The sequence below is a fragment of the Pelophylax lessonae genome (genome assembly GCF_965119305.1).
Source record: "Pelophylax lessonae genome assembly, chromosome: 3".
NCBI classification, from domain to species: domain Eukaryota; kingdom Metazoa; phylum Chordata; class Amphibia; order Anura; family Ranidae; genus Pelophylax; species Pelophylax lessonae.
Genome location: NC_138770.1, coordinates 61,629,374 through 61,650,360, shown reverse-complemented (window position 1 = coordinate 61,650,360; position 20,987 = coordinate 61,629,374). Strand labels below are relative to the sequence as shown.

At 44.4% G+C, this 20,987-nt stretch overlaps 1 protein-coding gene across 3 annotated transcripts in view; it reads right to left on the bottom strand.

The window, feature by feature from the left end:
- The window catches only part of PTK2B (protein tyrosine kinase 2 beta), a 259,908-nt gene that overhangs the window by 105,647 nt on the left and 133,274 nt on the right, over positions 1-20,987 (bottom strand). For all 3 annotated transcript variants that reach the window (XM_082251132.1, XM_082251130.1, XM_082251131.1), the window contains exon 2: positions 19,248-19,487. In XM_082251132.1, the coding sequence (XP_082107258.1) occupies positions 19,248-19,439 (192 nt within the window). In that variant the 5' untranslated portion in view covers positions 19,440-19,487. The remainder of the gene's footprint in view (positions 1-19,247; positions 19,488-20,987) is intronic.

Below are 20,987 nucleotides of genomic sequence, written 5' to 3'. Positions count from 1 at the left end.
TCCTGTTCCAATATGACTGCGCAGCAGTGCACAAAGCAAGGTCCATAAAGACATGGATGAGCGAGTTTGGGGTGAAGGAACTTGACTGGTCTGCACAGAGTCTGGACCTCAACCCGATAGAACACCTTTGGGATGAATTAGAGCGGAGACCGTTAGCCAGGCCTTCCCGCCGTACATCAGTGTCTGACCTCACAAATGCACTTCTGGAAGAATGGTCAAACACTCCCATAGACACACTCCTAAACCTTGTGGACAGCCTTCCCAGAAGAGTTGAAGCTGTTATAGCTGCAAAGGGTGGGCCAACTCAATATTGAACCCTACGGACTAAGACTGGGGGTGCCATTAAAGTTCATGTGCGTGCAAAGGCAGGCGTCCCAATACTTTTGACAATGTAGGTCTGTCAGCGGAGTTTCCCTTTATGAGCATTCTGTCCTCTGAATAAACAGTAGACTTCTATGACAGGACGGTCCTCTCCTGATTCTTGTGCTTCGTGTAAAGCATTTGTTATTTGACCCAGGAATTTTCCACGTCCCTTCAATCTCAGCAAACACACAAGGGAAAGCCAAGACAAATATTTTCATAAATTCCTTTGAAACGCCAGGATCACCTTTTCACTTTCTCTGCCAGTAGCAGAAAGCTGAAGTTTTGGGTTGGGTGTCAGTCTGGAGGAGTGGGCTGGATTTACATGCAGACCCCCCCTCCCCCTCCCCCCCAGGTATCACCCACATGTGATGCTGATTACAGATGGGCTTGATGTTCGAGTCGAACGCAAGTTCAACTCAAACATCAGCCGTTCGCTTAACACACCAACAAACACAGCGCTCAGCAGGAAGTTCTCCTGCCGACGAGCGCCGATAATGCACTGCAATCTCTTGCATTGATTGCCGATGATTGGCCAAAGCATGCACCTGACCTGTATGCTTTGGCCAATTACAGCACAACGTCCTGCCAGGGCCAGGATTGGCCAAAGGCAGTGTCTGTGTCACCCCACTGATCCCATTTTTTTTTTCTCTCTTCATTTTATTTATTTATTTTTTCTATGAGTAGCTATGAGTAAGGCTACGGCCGAAACGCGTAAGCATTATGCCATGTTGTATACTGCTGTCATGCTGGAATAAATTGCATCAAAACAAAGCTTTTCTTGTTACTTGGAAGCAATTGCCTGCATCTGGACACTCAGTTTCATAGTCATTCCATTATGCAGCAGAGCTAGGGTGAGTAATTTTTTTCTCATTGTTTTTTTTTTTTGCAGCATCAGGTTCTGTTGCTGCAAAATTAGTACCTCCCCCCCCCCCCCTACTGCGTCGCAGGTGTTCCTCTTTATGTGTCAGCAATGATTTTCTTTTTTTTTATTTTTGCGCAGCAGCACTAATATATTTAGGGCATAATTACATTTACCCATGATGACATTTGATGTCAGAAGGGGGCGGTGCCACCGGTTGACGTAGCCGGGTGGCCCCGCCCATTGCCTATATAACATATAAGCGCAGGTCGGACAGGCGGCGAGAGGCCTCCCAAGAGGCGAAGCATTTTTTCTTCTATTTTTCGGGCCTGATTGACGATGGATTTACGAGGGAGACTATTTTTTTTTAATTTTCAATAAAAAGACTTGTCAAAAACTGTTTCCTGTGTTTCTTTCTTTTTGACACTTTTTTGGTGAATGGGTAGGGGGGGGCGATGTACCCGATACCCGTCCACATTGGGGGGGGGGGCAGGATCTATATTCTGATAAGCCTCCCACCCGCAGATCCCAACAACCACAGCCCAGGGTTGTTGGGAAGAGGCCCTTGTCCCCCTTGCTTTGGGGTAGGGGGGCACCAAAGCACCCACCCCCCCCCCCTCCATTTTGAGGGTAAGCGGCCTGGTATGCTTCAGGAGGGGGTGAGGCTCTCACTCGCCCCCCCTTTCCTGGCCTGCCAGGCTGCATGCTCTGATAAGTGTCTGGTGTGGATCCCACCTTGTTTTTTTTTTTTTTTATATATGAATTTTTTTTAAATCCTGGCCACAAAGGTCCTGGTATGGACTAAGGAAGGGGGGGGGGGGAATTCCACACTTTTTTTTTTTTTTTTTATCTGTATTGCCGGGAACTGGGAATACATTACAGCCATGAGCAAGTTTAAATTACATTTTTGGCTTTAGAAATGTCAGTATTGCTGCAGCAGGCTCCATACATCATACAGATGCTCCACTTTACAATCACATTAAGGGAACCCCCCCTTTACAGGCACATTAAGAGGACCCCCCCTTTACAGGCACATTAAGGGGACCCCCCCTTTACAGGCACATTAAGGGGGGCCCCCTCCCCCCAGGCACATAACTTAAAGGAAATTTTTCATTTTTATTATCTCACTTTAAGCATCATTAAAATCACTGCTCCTGTAAAAACAATTGTTAAAAAAAAATAAGTTTGCATTGATGCATGTCCCCCAGGCCAGTACCTGGGTCCCCATACACTTTTTATGGCAATAACTTGCATATAATCCTTTAAAATGAGGACTTTTAATTTTTCATGTTCGTGTCCCATAGACTTTAATGGAGTTCGCACGTTCGCTAGAACATTTCCCTGTTCGAGATGTTCTGGTGTGAACCAAACAGGGAAGTGTTCCGCTCATCACTAGTGCTGATCCTCCATGACTGAAAGAACTGAGCAGTTCTTTGTCTGTGTTCACAAATGTCTGACACAGATCAGCCTCCTGCTGACACCTCTTACCTTGTGAACTATACAAAGTTACAATGTACGGTCGGATCACTAGAGGAGAGGAGACTGAGGAAATGCTTCCTCCTGCCTTCAGCAGACTGATGACATCATCTCAGCCTAGACAAAGTCAATGACTGGAGACCGAGGATGGCAATTTGAGTTTATTTGAAAAAAATAGATAAAAGTGATCAAAAATAAAAATAAAATAAAATAATAATAATAATTTAAAGGGAAAGTGTAAAAAATAAAATAAACAAAAAAAATTAAAAAAAAATTAAAGATGACGTAACCCGGAGGCGGCGTCCATGACGTCACTTCCGGGTTACTCTGCTGCAAAAGGCGGCAAATTTAAAAAACAGCTGTATGCAAAAATGCCGTTTTCGGCGTTTTGCATATAGGGAAGTGTAGTGGAGGGGTCTAGGGTCTTTTAGACCCTCGATCCCTCCATAAAGTGTACCTGTCACACATATTGCTGTCACAAGGGATGTTTACATTGCTTGTGACAGCAATAAAAGTGATCAGATTTTTTTTTTTTTTTTTAAAAACCTGTAATAAAGTTTAAAAAAATAAAAAATAAATAGGAAAAAAAAAAAAAAAAAAAATTTCGCCGCCCCCGTCACCTCGCGCACAAAAAAAAACGTATACGCAAGTCGAGCCGCGATTGAAATCGCTGTTCAAACCCCACATGTGAGGTATCGCCGCGATCGCCAGAGCGTGCGCAATAATTTAAAAAAAAAGAGCTACACTCTAACTCTAAACTGGTAACCGTTAAATAAATTTAAAGCGTTGCAGATTGAGATCTCTATTGACCGTAGTTTGTCGCCATCCCACGGGGGGGCACAATTTTAAACCGTAACATATTGGGTATCTATTTACTCGGCGTGACATCATCTTTCACAATATATAAAAAAATGGGCTAACTTTACTGTTCAGTATTTTTTAAATGCAGTGAAATGTGATTTTTCAATTTTTTTCCAAAAAAATGGCGTTTTAAAGACCGCTGCGCAAATACCGCTTGACAAAAAGTTTTGCAATGACCGACATTTTATTCTCCAGAGTCTTTGCTTAACAAATATACATAATGTTTGGGGGTTCTAAGTAGTTTTCTAGGAAAAAATACTGATTTTAACTTGTAAACAAAAAGTGTCCGAAATAGGGCTGGGGCTTAAGTGGTTAACGTTTTTTTTTTTTTTTAAGATTCATGAAATTGTTTTTTTTTCCAAAATAAAACATGTTTGAAAAATTGCTGTGCAAATACAGTGTGACATAAAAAGTTGCAATGCCCACCATTTTATTCCCAGACATATTGACTGTGCGCCCGGCGGGCGAACATCCTGCTAAGTGCTGAGAAAGTTCAGTTGTTAGGCGAGTACCTGAATGAGCGATGTTTAGGCCAAACATATGCTCAGCCCAAACCTGCAACACAGAAGGGGGAGTACTAATATTGCAGTAAAAGAACCTGATGCTGCAAAAAAAATGGGATCAGTGGGGTGACACAGATGTGTTGTTTACACCAACACTTCAGTGGCCCCACTACACTGTGTTACACAAGAATTACAGCACAGCACTACACAGACTGCACTACACTATGTTATACAAAAATCAGCCCTACACTACTATGCACTGCAGTACACTGTGTCATACAAGATGAATCAGCACAGCACAGTACTACACTACACTGACTGCAGTACACTGTGTTACACAAGAATCAGCACAGCACTACACTACACTGACTGCACTACACTGTGTTACACAAGAATCAGCACAGTACTACACTACACTGACTGCAGTACACTGTGTTACACAAGAATCAGCACATAAATACACTACACTGACTGCAGTACACTGTGTTACACGGGAAACAGCACATAAATACACTACACTGACTGCAGTACACTGTGTTACACAAGAATCAGCACAGTGCTACACTACACTGACTGCACTACACTGTGTTACACAAGAATCAGCACAGCACTACACTACCCTGACTGCAGTACACTGTGTTACACAAGAATCAGCACATAAATACACTACACTGACTGCAGTACACTGTGTTACACGAGAATCAGCACATAAATACACTACACTGACTGCAGTACACTGTGTTACACAAGAATCAGCACAGTACTACACTACACTGACTGCAGTACACTGTGTTACACAAGAATCAGCACAGCACTACACTACCCTGACTGCAGTACACTGTATTACACGAGAATCAGCACATAAATACACTACACTGACTGCAGTACACTGTGTTACACAAGAATCAGCACAGTGCTACACTACACTGACTGCACTACACTGTGTTACACAAGAATCAGCACAGTACTACACTACACTGACTGCAGTACACTGTGTTACACAATAATCAGCACAGTACTACACTACACTGACTGCACTACACTGTGTTACACAAGAATCAGCACAGTACTACACTACACTGACTGCAGTACACTGTGTTACACAAGAATCAGCATAGTACTACACTACACTGACTGCAGTACACTGTGTTACACAATAATCAGCACAGTATTATACTACACTGACTGCAGTGCACCATGTTACACAAGAATCAGCCCTACACTACACTGATTGCAGTACACTGTGTTACACAAGAATCAGCACAGTACTACACTACACTGACTGCAGTACACTGTGTTACACAAGAATCAGCACAGTACTATACTACACTGACTGCAGTACACTGTGTTACACAAGAATCAGCACAGCACTACACTACACTGACTGCAGTACACTGTGTTACACAAGAATCAGCACAGCACTACACTACACTGACTGCAGTACACTGTGTTACACAAGAATCAGCCCTACACTACACTGCACTGACTGCATTAAATATGAAAGCACAATCCAAAAACTACCTGCCTAATCTCCACTAACACACTGCACACCGCTGCTGTGTAGGCAGCCTTATATAGGGTGGGGTGTGTACTTAACCCCTGAGGAATGATTGGCTAAAGGCACCCTGCCTTTGGCCAATCATGGCTCTGACAGGACATTGTGCTGTAATTGGCTGAAGCATACAGGTCAGGTGCATGCTTTGGCCAATCACAAGCACTTAAAGAGGATGTAAACCTCAGAAAATTTTTTAAAAACCAAACAAACACCTAAAAGACAAACACATAATGAGCTAGTTGTTGCAGAGTATGATCACTGGGTGCATTGGAGTCCATTCAGATCAGACATTGTGGAGTAAACAGGAACTGGCTTCTTTATTGGAACATAACACGGATATCAAAGATGTCACCTCATTGTAATAAGAACAACAGACAGGAAAAGATAACCAACAAGTTCAGTACAGTGTACAGGATATTACAACACATCATAGAAAATGCATAGTATATCACTGAGCATTAGCAACATCTAGTGTCCTATTTGTGAACTGCAGTTAATCTATAATAGGCTAAGCTTTAAAGTTGTTGTATCTCCAACACTAGTATGCATCGCATACTAGCTCATTATGAAATACTTAACTTAGAACGAAGCCCCGCAGTGCTGCCCGCTCCCCTCTCTCACGGGTGACATGTTTGGCCGCCCTTCTTCCGGGTTTGCGGCATCCAGCCATCTGTTTGGCTGGAGCCGCAATGACGTCACTCTTGCGCATGCGTGAGGGAGCCGATGTTCACGGCACAGGGCTCTGAAGGAACGGCACGAGCGGCCGTTCCTTCAGAGCGCATGCACCAGTGATGTCACTGGCTGTATGCAAAGTAAATATCTCCTAAACGGTGCACGTTTAGGGGATATTTACAGTACCTATAGGGAAGCCTTATCATAGGCTTACCCATAGGTACAAGTTGCAGAGGAGGGTTTACTTCCTCTTTAATGCACTGAAATAGCGCAGTGCACTATGGGGCGATCATCGGCAGGCAAACTTCCCGCCGAGCCCCACATTTGTTCGAGCATACGTTCGACTCGAAGGTCAGCCCATCACTAGAACCAAGCCTTATTGTATATTGTGACAGGACAAGAACATCATGCTATAAAAATACTGACAGGTCCACTTTAATCTCACTCTATAATCCGCAGGCATGATCTTGTTTCAGGTCCTCCCTTAGCTGCAAGTTCAAGGACCTTCCTTCCGCCTAGAAGCGATCCTTCCCCTTTAAGAGCAGTGCAACTTTGTAGCGAGTATTCCTCTATAGCGATCTTATATAATATTAAATACAATTCTGTACTCCGCCTCCTCTTCCCTCCCCCGGAGCCGGCAATGCTCTTATTGTTCCGTTGCTCTATATCTCCCTGCTCTGACGTCACGCTCACCCACATTACAGGTATTCTTAGGTGATGTGCGTCAAAAAACAAAATCAGGACAACATCTATCAATCGGCTTTTATGGTTGTCGTGAAATTTTATCCCCTCGTTAATCACGGAAGTTTCCTGCTGGTAAAAGCCATACAATAAAATAGCGCGGGGGGATTATTCGCATCCATTATCCCTTTGTGCCGTGGGATGGTAACGCATCGGCTGAGCTATCTGTCTTTAAAAACACTTGTGTGGGGAAAGATGCAGCGCGAGGATGAGTCACCTCTTTACATAACACTGCTGAACTCCATCAGAGTTGTTAATCTACCAGAAAAAGGTAGCATTCAATCCATCCAGTCACAATTTTTACACTGCTCTGTCACACAGCACAGTCCTGTGTCTAGAAAAGTGATACACCTCTTTCTTTTTTTTCTGCTGCAGTTTAGCAGCCTGTGATTAGATGATGATTGGACCACTCTGCTCTCTCCTCCAATTAGAATGCTGCTTGCACTACAGTACAACCAATTAGCCCGTTGTGCTGGTTCGGACTCATCCCCATGGGGTCTGCTGTACAAGGACTGAAAGAGGTTGATGATACCAAGTCGAATTCCGGTACTTAAACAAGGAGGAAGCAGCGCTGATCAGTAAGCTGCATATAAGAAGAGAGACTATGCCTTGTCAGATAGAGGAGGAGGAAGCAGCGCTGATCAGTAAGCTGTATATAAGAAGAGAGACTATGTTCTGTCAGATAGTGGAGGAGGAAGCAGTGCTGAATCAGTAAGCTGTATATAAGAAGAGAAACTATGCCTTGTCAGATAGTGGAGGAGGAAGCAGTACTGGATCAGTAAGCTGTATATAAGAAGAGAGACTATGCCTTGTCAGATAGGGGAGGAGGAAGCAGTACTGGATCAGTAGGCTGTATATAAGAAGAGAGACTATGCCATGTCAGATAAGGGAGGAGGAAGCAGTACTGGATCAGTAAGCTGTATATAAGAAGAAGGACTAGGCCTTGTCAGATAGTGGGAGGAGGAAGCAGTGCTGGATCAGTAAGCTGTATATAAGAAGAGAGACTATGCCTTGTCAGATAGTGGAGGAGGAAGCAGTGCTGGATCAGTAGGCTGTATATAAGAAGAGAGACTATGTCTTGTCAGATAATGGAGGAGGAAGCAGTGCTGGATCAGTAAGCTGTATATAAGAAGAAAGACTATGCCTTGTCAGATAGTGGAGGAGGAAGCAGTGCTGGATCAGTAAGCTGTATATAAGAAGAAAGACTATGCCTTGTCAGATAGTGGAGGAGGAAGCAGTACTGGATCAGTAAGCTGTATATAAGAAGAGAGACTATGCCTTGTCAGACAGTGGAGGAGGAAGCAGTGCTGGATCAGTAAGCTGTATATAAGAAGAGAGACTATGCCTTGTCAGATAGGGGAGGAGGAAGCAGTGCTGGATCAGTAAGCTGTATATAAGAAGAGAGACTATGCCTTGTCAGACAGTGGAGGAGGAAGCAGTGCTGGATCAGTAAGCTGTATATAAGAAGAGAGACTATGTCTTGTCAGACAGTGGAGGAGGAAGCAGTGCTGGATCAGTAAGCTGTATATAAGGCGACAGTGTGTGCCTTGTCTGATAGGGGAGGAAGAAGCAGTGCTGGATCAATAAGCTGTATAAAAGTGATGGATAGTGGAGGAGGAAGCAATACTGGATCAGTAAAATGTATAAAAGGGCAAAGTGTGCATCTTGTCAGTTGGTAGAGGAGGAAGCAGTGCTGGATAAATAGGCTGTATATAAGGTGACATTACATTCCTTGTGTGATAATGGTGGAGAAGGTGATGATGGCTCAGTAAGCTGTTTAAATGGGCACAGTGTGTGCCTTGTATGATAGTGGATGAGAAAGCAGTGCCAGATCAGTAAGCTGTATAAAAATAATGGATAGTGGAGGAAGAAGCTGTGCTGAATTGGTAACTAATGAAAATATCATAGGCTAAATTATACGATTCTCTGAATAGGTCAGTAGTAACCACCTGCTTGAAGATGAAAGGGAATTGAGAGGCAGCTTGCATATATACATTAATTATTACCACGAATATGAAGATCAACCAGAACTTATTTACGTGTCTTCTTGTATCATCTCGATTTTCCTCGGCCCCATCATGACTGAATTCTCTTTAGTACATAATACATTTGGCCACAGTACAGTAAAGGGAGACCGAGCACGCTCTCTCATCAGGGGGTACAATCAATGCAGAGATAGTAAAGGAATGTCCAGTCATGAATACCAAACAGTCCATCCTGATGACTCAAATCTTTCCTGGCAGGAACTTTATTCTATGTATTTATTTTTATTGCTCATACTGTGCTTCACCAGTGAAAAAAAATAGTACACAGACAACTACAAATAAAGAGTGCAAGAGTTGGGGGGCTTGTCCGGGATCACACTTGCAGCATTCAGTTAAATGAATTTGAAAAGTGGTCACTTGGCTGGAACACCTACATAGAAAGGAACATTACTCTAAATAAGCTACTGGTGGAAAAATAGCATTGCAAGCAATGTACTGTCTCTCGAAGAGTTGGGGGGCTTGTCCGGGACCACACTTGCAGCATTCAGTTAAATTAATTTGAAAAGTGGTTACTTGACTGGAACACCTACATAGAAAGGAATATTACTCTAAAAAAGCTACTGTTTATTCTCTGCACCATTAGCTCAGTTGCTAATGCAAATAACACTATCCATTCCATGAATGGTGGGAAAATATCATTGCAAGCAATGTACTGTCTCTCGAAGAGTTGGGGGGCTTGTCCGGGATCACACTTGCAGCATTCAGTTAAATGAATTTGATAGGTGGTCACTTGGCTTGAACATCTACATAGAAAGGAACATTACTCTAAAAAAGCTACTGGTGGGAAAATATCATTGCAAGCATTGTACTGTCTCTCGAAGAGTTGGGGGCTTGTCCGGGACCACACTTGCAACATTCAGTTAAATGAATTTGAAAAGTGGTCCCTTGGCTGGAACACCTACATAGAAAGGAACATTACTCTATAAAAGCTACTGGTGGGAAAATATCATTGCAAGCATTGTACTGTCTCTCGAAGAGTTGGGGGGCTTGTCCGAGACCACACTTGCAGCATTCAGTTAAATGAATTTGAAAAGTAGTCACTTGGCTGGAACATCTACATAGAAAGGAGCATTTCTCTAAAAAAGCTACTGGTAGGAAAATATCATTGCAAGCAATGTACTGTCTCTCGAAGAGTTGGGGGCTTGTCCGGGACCACACTTGCAACATTCAGTTAAATGAATTTGAAAAGTAGTCACTTGGCTGGAAAACCTACATAGAAAGGAACATTACTCTAAAAAAGCTACTGGTGGGAAAATATTATTACAAAAAATGTACTGTCTCTCGAAGAGTTGGGGGCTTGTCCGGGACCACACTTGCAGCATTCAGTTAAATGAATTTGAAAAGTAGTCACTTGGCTGGAACACCTATATAGAAAGGAACATTACTCTAAAAAAGCTACTGTTTATTCTCTGCACCATTAGCTCAGCTGCTAATGCAAATAACACTATCCATTCCATGAACGGTGGGAAAATATCATTGCAAGCAATATGATGTCTTTCGAAGAGTTGGGGGCTTGTCCGGGAAAACACTTGCAGCATTCAGTTAAATGAATTTGAAAAGTGGTCACTTGGCTTGGACACCTATATAGAAAGAAACGTTACTCTGAAAACGCTATTGTGTATTCTCAGCACCATTAGCTCAGTTGCTAATGCAAATAATACTATCCATTCCATGAATGGTGGGAATGGTGGGCTGCCGCCACCATTCTTTCTAAGGGAAGTCGGCAGTGAAGCCTTTCAGCTTCACAGTCAGTTCCCTACTGCGCATGTGTGAAGCACGCTGCGCTTTCTTATTGGCCCGGCTGTGGGGGGGGGGGGGGAGGAGGGGGTTGAACTTCCAAGGGACAGCCCGGTGGTGGGGGAAGGAGGAGGAGGCTGAACTTCAAAGGGACAGCGTCACAGGGCTGTAGCCTGGAAGTGGGGAAGGGTACCTGTCAAAAACAGGTATCCGTTTCCCCGTTACCACTGAAAGGTGCCAAATGTGGCACCGGAGGGGGGGGGGAGAAGGCAAATCAGTGGGAGTTCCACTTTTATGTGGATCTCCGCTTTAAATGAACTTGAAAAGTGGTCACTTGAATGGAACACCTATGTAGAAAGCAACTGTATAATCTCAACACTGTTAGCTCAGCTGCTCATGCAAATAACACTATCCATTCCATGAACGGTGTGAAAATATACTTGCACGCAATATATTGTCTCTCAGACTTTGGGGTTTGTCTGGGACCACACATTCAGCTTTCAGGTAAATTAATTTGAAAAGTGGTCACTTGGGTGGAACACCTATATAGAAAAGAATAGATTATTGCTCTAAAAAAGCTACTGTGTATTCTCTGCACCATTAGCTCAGCTGCTAATGCAAATAACACTATCCATTCCACGAATGGTGAGAAAAAAATCATTGCAGGCAATATATTGTCTCTCAAAGAGTTGGGGGCTTGTCCGGGACCACACTTGCAGCATTCAGTTAAAGCAGTGTTCCAGCTGCGGAAAAAAATAAATAAAAGTCAGCAGCTACAAATACTGTAGCTGCTGACTTTTAAGTTATAGACACTTACCTGTCCAGGAAGCCCACAATGTCAGCACCCCAGTGGATTTTCAGATCAGCTGCCAGCCGCTGCCGCCGACATTCTGGTGGTGGGGGAAGGTGGAGAGGGCTGAACTTCCAAGGGACAGCCCGGTGGTGGTTGAAGGAGGAGGGGGCTGAACTTCCGAGGGACAGCGTCGCAGAGCTGTCACCCAGAAGTGGGGAAGGGTACCCCCTCACCCCTGAAAGGTGCCAAATGTGGCACCGGAGGGGGGGGGGGGGTGGAGGAGTAGACAGATCAGCGGAAGTTCCACTTTTAGTTGTAACTCCGCTTTAAATGAATTTGAAAGTGGTTACTTGGATGGAATACCTATATAGAAAGGAACATTACTCTAAAAATGCTACTGTGTATTCTCAGCACCATGAGATCAGCTGATAATGCAAATAACACTATCCATTCCACGAATGGTGGGAAAATAACATTGCAAGCATTGTATTGTCTCTCAAAGAGTTGGGGGCTTGTCCGGGACCACACTTGCAACATTCAGTTAAAGCTGTGTTCCAGCTGGGGGAAAAGAAATTAAAAGTTAGCAGCTACAAATACTGTAGCTGCTGACTTTTAATATATAGACACTTATCTGTTCAGGGAGCCCACGATGTCAACACCCCAGCCGATTTTTTGATAGGCTGCCGGGTGCTGCTGCCATTCATTCTAACTAAGGGAAGCAGGCAGTGAAGCCTTTAGGCTTCACAGTCCGTTCCCTACTGCGCATTAGTGAAGCACGTTGCGCTTTCTTATTGAAACTTCCAAGGGATAGTGTTGCACCGCTGTCTCCCGGAAGTGAACAAACAAAAGTAAAAACAGTTACCTGTTTCACCCTCCCCCCTGAAAGGTGCTAAATGTGGCACCAGAGGGGGGAAGGAAGCAGATCAGTGGAAGTTCCACTTTTGGGTGAAACTCCACTTTAAATGAATTTGAACAGTAGTCACTTGACTGGAACACCTATATAGAAAGGAACATTACTCTTAAAAAGCCATTGTACAATCTCAACACCGTTAGCTCAGCTGCTGATGCAAATAACACTATCCATTCCATGAATGGTGGGAAAATATCATTGTAAGCAATATATTGTCTCTCAAAGAGTTAGGGGCTTGTCCGGGAGGACCGGGACCACACTTGCAGCATTCAGTTAAATCAGCGGTCCTCAACCTGTGGGTCGTGACCCCTTTGGGGGTCGAATTACCCTTTCGCAGGGGGTCACCTAAGACCATCGGAAAAATCTGATTTTTGTAAGATCTTACCGTAAAATCCTTTTCTCTTAGCTCATTGACAGACGTAGTCCTCTTTGATTCACATCAATTGGGTTATGTTGTCTCCGCAGGAGTAGGACTAGGCAGAAAGAAAAAACATTCTGGCTCCACCCTAGGGGCAGTCCCAGAGGGTATATCCTCCCTCTCTCTGCTACAGGAAATCAGTTCTGTTGTAAAGCAGTAACAGAGAATTTAACCCAACCCAACTCAATGATAGAGGGGCGGGTACTACATCTGTCAATGAGCTAAGAGAAAAGGATTTTACGGTAAGATCTTACAAAAATCCGATTTTCTCTGTCGCTCATTGACAGACGTAGTCCTCTTTGATTCACATCAATTGGGACATCCAGAAGCAGTGCCACAAATGAGGGGTGGGATTGACAGAAATCAAAATCCAATCTAGAAGGCCCAACCGGTGCCAACTAGAAGTTTTAAAGGCTCATTATAAACAAAGAATGAGACTCAAATAAAAATTTCCAACGGAAAAAAAAAACCCCTCGAGGTAGACCACTGGTCTCCTCAAATTGCGGCCTGCAAAACCTTGCGGCCAAACGAGGCATCCGACGATGCCATTACATCAACTTTATAATGTTTTGTAAAGGTATGCGCCGACGACCAGGTAGCCGCCTTGCACACCTGGACCACTGACGCCTGATGGCGAAAGGCCCATGACGCACTAAGTGCCCGAGTGGAGTGCGCCTTAACAGGGAACGGGGGCTCCCGACCCTTAATAGAATAAGCCTGTACCACCGTCTGTCTGATCCATTTGGAAATAGTCGCAGCAGATGCAGGCAACCCCTTTTTGGGTCCATCCGGGACCACAAAAAGTGAATCCGAACCGACAGGCACCCTCTCTTCACAATACCCTCTCCACCGGGGTGGGGGGTTGTTGACCACTCTGGACGCCTCGACTCTCTGGTTCCTGGCGTCCAAGCGAGACTGTTAACTCGCAAGGTCAGTCCCTCCAATGGGACTCTGTCGCGGCCGACCCAGCGCGGAGCTCTGGTCTGCACGCGCTCGTAGGCAGAACCGGGGTGACCACTGGATCTCAACATTCAGCCCGTCGCCCGGCCCCGCATACTTACTTGAATGTGTCGCGGCCGACCAAGCGCGATGCAATGGTCTGCGCGCGCTCGTAGGCCGGCTGGGGTGACCACAAGTGTCGCCCAGATCCGGCGTAATTTGCTTGAAGATCTCACAGGAAAAAACACTGGAAAAACTACCTAAAAAAATATTTTTTCTAAAAAAAAAATCTTGCCAGGACCAGAGATCCCAGCAAGGAACTTAGGTCCTTACTCCTGACTAGACAGAAAAAAACAGATTTCCTGTAGCAGAGAGAGGGAGGATATACCCTCTGGGACTGCCCCTAGGGTGGAGCCAGAACGTTTTTTCTTTCTGCCTAGTCCTACTCCTGCGGAGACAACATAACCCAATTGATGTGAATCAAAGAGGACTACGTCTGTCAATGAGCGACAGAGAAACACATATTTCCGATGGTCTTAGGCAGGGAACGCACCGGAAAGAAAAATGGTCGCAGCCGGCCTGACAGGTACACTGCGCATGCGCCGCCGCCGCTTGGGAAAGCCCGTACACGCTCGGCTATTCTCAGGCAGACAGCGCATGCGCAGTGATGTGTTGGCACTGGGCGGCGCCATTTTTAAATGCAAAGCCAAGGCGCCTCACCAAATGGTAAGTGAAACCCCTCCACAGCCCCTGCATCTCCTGTACTATGCCCGCAGCACTGCCTCTCCTGTACAATGCCCACAGCTCTGCATGTACCATGCCAGCAGCCCTGCATCATGCCCGCACCCCTGCATCTCCTACACCATGCCCGCAGCCCCTGCATCTCCTGCACCATGCCCGCGGCCCCTAAATCTCCTGCACTATGCCCGTGGCCCCTGCATCATGCCCAAAGCCCCTGTACCATGCCTGCAGCCCCTGAATCTCCTGTACCATGCCCGCAGCCCCTGCATCTCCTGTACCATGCCCGCAGCCCCTGCATCTCCTGTACCATGCCCGCAGCCCCTGCATCTCCTGTACCATGCCCGCAGCCCCTGCATCTCCTGCACCATGCCTGTGACCCCTGCATCTCCTGCACCATGCCCGCGGCCCCTGCATCTCCTTCACCATGCCCACAGCCCCTGCATCTCCTGCATCATGCCCACAGCCCTGCATCTCCTACACCATGCCCGCTGCCCCTGCATCTCCTGCACCATGCCCATGGCCCCTGCATCATGTCCGCAGCCTCTGCATCTCCTGCACCATGCCCGCAGCCCTTGCATCTTCTGTACAATGCCCGCAGCCCGTGCATCTCCTGTACCATGCCCATGGCCCCTGCATCTCCTGCACCATGACAGCAGCCCCTGCATCTCCAGCACCATAACCACAGCCCCGGCATCTCCTGCACCATGCCCGCTGCCCCTGCATTTCCTGCATCATGCCTGCAGCCTCTGCATCTCCTGCACCATGCCCACAGCCCCTGCATCTCCTGCACCATGCACACAGCCCCTGCAATAAAAATACATCCTGCATATCAGATATTTACATTACGATACATAACAGTAGCAAAATTACAGTTATGAAGTAGCAACGAAAATAATGGTTAGGTGTCACCACAACATGAAGAACTGTATTAAAGGGTTGCGGCATTAGGAAGGTTGAGAACCACTGAGTTAAATTAATTTAAAAAATGGTCACTTGGCTGGAGCACCTACATAGAAAGGAACATTACTCTAAAAACGCTACTGTGTGTTCTCAGCACCATTAGGTCAACTGCTAATGCAAATAACACCATCCATTCCATGAATGGTGGGAAAATATCATTGCAAGCAATATACGGTGTCTCAAAGAGTTGGGGGCCTGTCTGGGACCACACTTGCAGTTGCAGCATTCAGTTAAATGAATTTGAAAATTAAAAAATGTCATTGCAGGCAATAGACTGTCACTTTTGAGAGCAGAGTTCAACTTCAAAGCGTTTATGTTGTAAAAACTGAGCTCTCAATCTCATTGGGCTCATCCAACCTCCCATGCTCACTTGCCTTTAATCCTTTTAGGGCCCATTCACACTTCTAAATTACTGCATGTTGCTTCTGCGTTGCTGCATGTATTTTAAATGGCACACCAGCACACAAAGGCAATGCACCTGCATTGTAGGATGGTGCAATGCATTAAAAAAAAAAAAAAAAAAAAAAAAAAAAAGCAATGTGCAATTTAAGGCATCATGGGATGTGCTGGCAACCCAATGTTTTTGAAAGGACTGCCCTAATGCAACACACGTTAATGTAGGACATAATGCACAGCAAAAAAGCAAATGGGCTCACAATGGGCCACACCTATTCTTCCAGACTTCGGTACACACTTCCATCCACTCCGCACCATTAAGGTTTATAAAAACCCAAAATCCATTTTTACTGCGTGTTTGAACTTATGCCTCACTGTATACAGTTTTGTTAAACAATTTTTTAGGTGAATCTGTTGAAAATTTTCTTTCCTGGAGTTCCTGCAAGTAACAGCACTTCTTACTGCAGGCTGTCAACGATAAACCACAGCCTTTAACCACTTAGGGACGGGAAGGTTTTACCCCCTTAACCACTTAAGCCCCGGAGGATTTGGCTGCTCAAAGACCAGGCCCTATTTTGCGATTTGGCACTGTGTGAATTTAACGGACAATTGCGCGGTCGTGCGGCGCTGTACCCAAATGAAATTGATGACCTTTTTTTCCCACAAACAGAGCTTTCTTTTGGTGGTATTTGATCACCTGTGCGATTTTTACTTTTTGCGCTATAAATAAAAAAAGAGCGACAATTTTGAAAAAATAACAATATTTTTCACATTTTTTATATGAAATTCCCCCCCCCCCCCCCCCAAAAAAAAATTTAAAAATCAAATTTTTTTACATTTTAAGCCAATTTGTTTTCTGCTACATATTTTTGGTAAAAAAAAAAAAAAAAAAATCGCAATAAGCGTTTTTGATTGGTTTGCGCAAAAGTTATTGCGTTTACTAACTATGGGAAACATTTATGTCATTTTTATTGTTTTTTTTTTTTAACTAGTAATGGCGGCGATCTGCGATTTTTTTTTTTTGCGGGACTGCGACATTGTGGCGGACAGATCAGACCCTTGACTGACATTTTTGACACTTTTGGGGGTACCAGTGACATTACTACAGTAATCAGTGCTATAAATATGCACTGTTACTGTAATAATAACACTGGCAGGGAAGGGGTTAACTTTATTGGTGATCAGTGGGTTAAATGTATCCCTAGGGGCGTGATTCTTACTGTGGGGGGCATGGCTTGTGATGTAACCACAGAGACATACGATCCTACATAGCAGGATCGTGTAGTCTCTGCAGTTACACCAGGGAGAATGACAGGCGGCTTTGTTTACATCAGCCGCCTGCCTTTCTCCCTCTGCAGTGGGAGATCACGAGTGGCCGGCGGACATCAGAGCCGCTGGTCACTCGCGCGGGGATGTCAGGGAAAGAGCGGGGGCGGGAGCGCGCCTCTGGCGGCGTGCGCTCGCCCCCTAGAGTCTTCTGGGCGAGCGACGTAGCCCTACGCCGGTTTGCCCAGGAGAGCCAGACTGCTGCAGTAAATAGTCGTGCGCCAGTCGGCAAGTGGTTAATGACCAGGCCCTATTTTGCAATTTGGCACTGCGCTATTTTACCAGACAATTGCGCTGTCATTCGATGCTGTACCCAATTAAAATTGACATCCTTTTTTTTCCCACAAATAGAGCTTTTGGTGGTATTTGATCACCTGTGCGATTTTTATTTTTTGCGCTATAAACAAAAAAAGAGCAACAATTCTGAAAAAAAAAATAAAAATAATAATATTTTTCACATTCTGCTATATATCATTCCCCCCAAAAAATTTTAAAATCTATTTTTTTTTTTATCATTTTAGGCCAATTTATATTCTGCTACATATTTTTGGTAAAAAAAAATCCCAATAAGCGTATTTTGATCGGTTTGCGCAAAAGTTATCGCGTCTACAAACTAGGGGAAAAATTTGTCATTTTTACTTATTTTTTTTACTAGTAATGGCGGCAATCAGCAATTTTTAGCGGGACTGCAACATTGCGGCGGACAGATCGGACCCCTAACTGACATTTTTGACACTTTTGGGGGTACCAGTGACATTACTACAGTAATCAGTGCTATAAATATGCACTGTTACTGTAATAATGGCACTAGCAGGGAAGGGGTTAGCCCAGGGGCAATCAAAGGGTTAAATGTGAGCCTAGTTGGTGTTTCCTAACTGTGAGGGAGATGGGTTTATTGGATCAATACAGGGACCTGTGTTCCTAAATAGGAGAAACACAGGAGCCCTGTAATGATAACTGACAGAACAACTGTCTGCCATGTTTACAATGGCAGACCGCCCATTCTGTCTTCCAAGGGAGCGATCTCGGGTGCCTAGGCAGCAATCGCGGCCGCCGGACCCATGCTTGTTTTTCGAGGAGCGACATATGGGTACAGCGATTCGCGCAGCCAAGCCAGCCTGCCGCAGTATATCTGTGGCGGGCAGGCGGCAAGTGGTTAGGTTAGCAATACCATTGTCAGTCTGTCGTGTGAGCTCCCTCTGTTGGTCACTGGGGTGATTTTCAAGTCAGTGCATGCCTCCTGCATGGGAGGCCAATGAATGGCCAACCAGCAGAGCATTCATGAAGAGACTCTCAATGCTGCTGTGTATTTGTAAGGCTGTGGCTTGGCATTGTCAGCCTGTAACAGGAGGAGGCAGATCTCCTATTTGCCACAGAAGGTCAACCTTCATTATTTAGTGGTTGATGGTTTGTTGGGCTTGAGTTTTAAAGTTGATAGGTTGTATATTTTTTATACGTTGTTAATTAATTTATAACCCCAATGTAAGTACCTAGACCATTTTAAAAAGGCAGCTGATTTTTCAATTTCCAAATATTTTCATTAAGTTTCCTGTCGGAGGTGGGGGTAGTGTCCCAATCTCATGGCCTGTCTGAAACCTGTCAAATGCCCTTCCTGTTCTGTCTGACGCATGCCAAAAAGAGAAGTCAGATTTTCTCTCACTTCCTGTTCTTGTCTTGACAATCGTTACATATACGGACAATGAGGAGAAATAGCCAATATGAACACACAGACAGCAACAAAAAGTTGAGGTTCTAACCCAAATTATTATATCAGAGAATGCATCAGGAGAAGTGAGACACCCTAGTAAGATTAACACCATAGAGATAACACTGCTGGAAATTATACGGGTAATTTAGTGGACATCATACATCACTAACCGAAAATAAAACAGTTTTGGGTGGCTTGATCCCATCAAACATCATCCCCATGTAACCCCCGGATGATTACTCACCCGAATATCTGTATAAATGCTGCACTTGACTAGCTTGAAGTTCTTCATCAGGTTATTGCTGTTGCTATGAAAACAGACCTTAAGGATGCGCATTTCTTCTTTACTAATCTCTCCATCGAGCGGAAGCTCTGTGGGCCCATCGGACCTCATAAAGGTTCCTCCCCGTGATCGGCTTATAGGGTCCAGCGACATCCTGGCACCGAGAATTCAGAGGACGACTAAGATAAAGACATCACATATCTGTGGATTGCAAAAGGATCTTGTTAGACATCATGAAGCGATCATGTAATCAATAAAGACAGTTTTCTAACATTTTTATACTTAAGAGCAAACTTGTGAACTAAAATCAAAAGCAAAACCAAAGTAATGGGAAGACAAGGACACTGACCCATACCGTAGATTATGTCTGACGGCCTAAACATCTCTACCTACTACTGGGGCAACTCCTAATCGATGTTCAAGCAGGCATCTCCTTACTAATGGTCTACCTCTTCAATTTATCTTCTACCTAGACATCTATATATCAGCAGATATTGTATCTGGACATCCACTATATAAACTTTACATGGACATCCATAATCTATGTTCCATCAGGCTTCACCTTATTGATGATCTTCTCTTTTACTGATTTTCTACATAAACATCTTATTACAGATATTGTACCCAGATAGCTCCTATCTAACCTCTACCTGGACATGCTTAATCTATGTTCTGCCAGGCATCCACAATATTCTCCATACTAATCTACTACCTAGATCTCCCTTTTACTGATACTTGGACATCTCTCATCTCTGGTTTTACTTTTTTAACCCCTAAGCAATGTTCTACCAGGCATCATCCAAATAATTGTCTACTTCACCTGGCTGATCTTTTACCTAGTCATTCGTTTACTAATTTTTTCACTTGGCATCTGCCATCTTCTTCTGCTCTATCTGGACACCCCTAATGAATGGTCTACCAGGCATCTCATTATTATCTTCTCCAAGCTAATGTTCTACTTGTGCATTTCCTTACTGATTTTACATCTGAACCTTTCCCATCTAGTGCTCTAACTGGATAACCGCTAAATAATGTTTCATCAAGCTACTACCTATTAATGGTCTACTGCTCCAGAATGATCTTCAATCTAGCCATCCTATTATGATACAGCACCTGGAATCTCCTGTCTAACTTCTGCCTGGGCAGTGGGCATCTGCTTATTGATTATCTTCTCCAAACTAATCTTATACTTGGATATCTTCTTACTAATATTTTATGTGGATATCTTCCATATAATGATCTGCCTGGACACCCAGTAATCAATGTTCTACTTGGATATTTCTAGACCAGTTTTTACATGTACATCTCCAAACTGATCTTCAACCTTAACATCTTACTAGTTACCTGGACATCGAGCATATAATACTCTGCTGTCAGGAACCATAAACCAGATGGAGACGGAAAATGCAGTTAAAATCACACCTTTAATGCAATATAAAAAATAACATGTAGTCAAAAACTGAAGCCAGGGTTTGGAAACCAGAGCAGGTAATCAGATAAGCCTGAGTCAAGAAGCCAGAATTCAGCATAGTAAGGACCCAAAGCAGGAACAGGTATCGGAAGAGAAGTCAGCAAGGCCAGGTCATACACAGGAACACACTGGATATCGTTGACCACGCAAGGAGAGAATGAGCCAAGTTGATTAAATAGCCAAAAAGGGGTAGCTGTAGGCTGGACTAATAGGGCAGGGTAATGGTAACC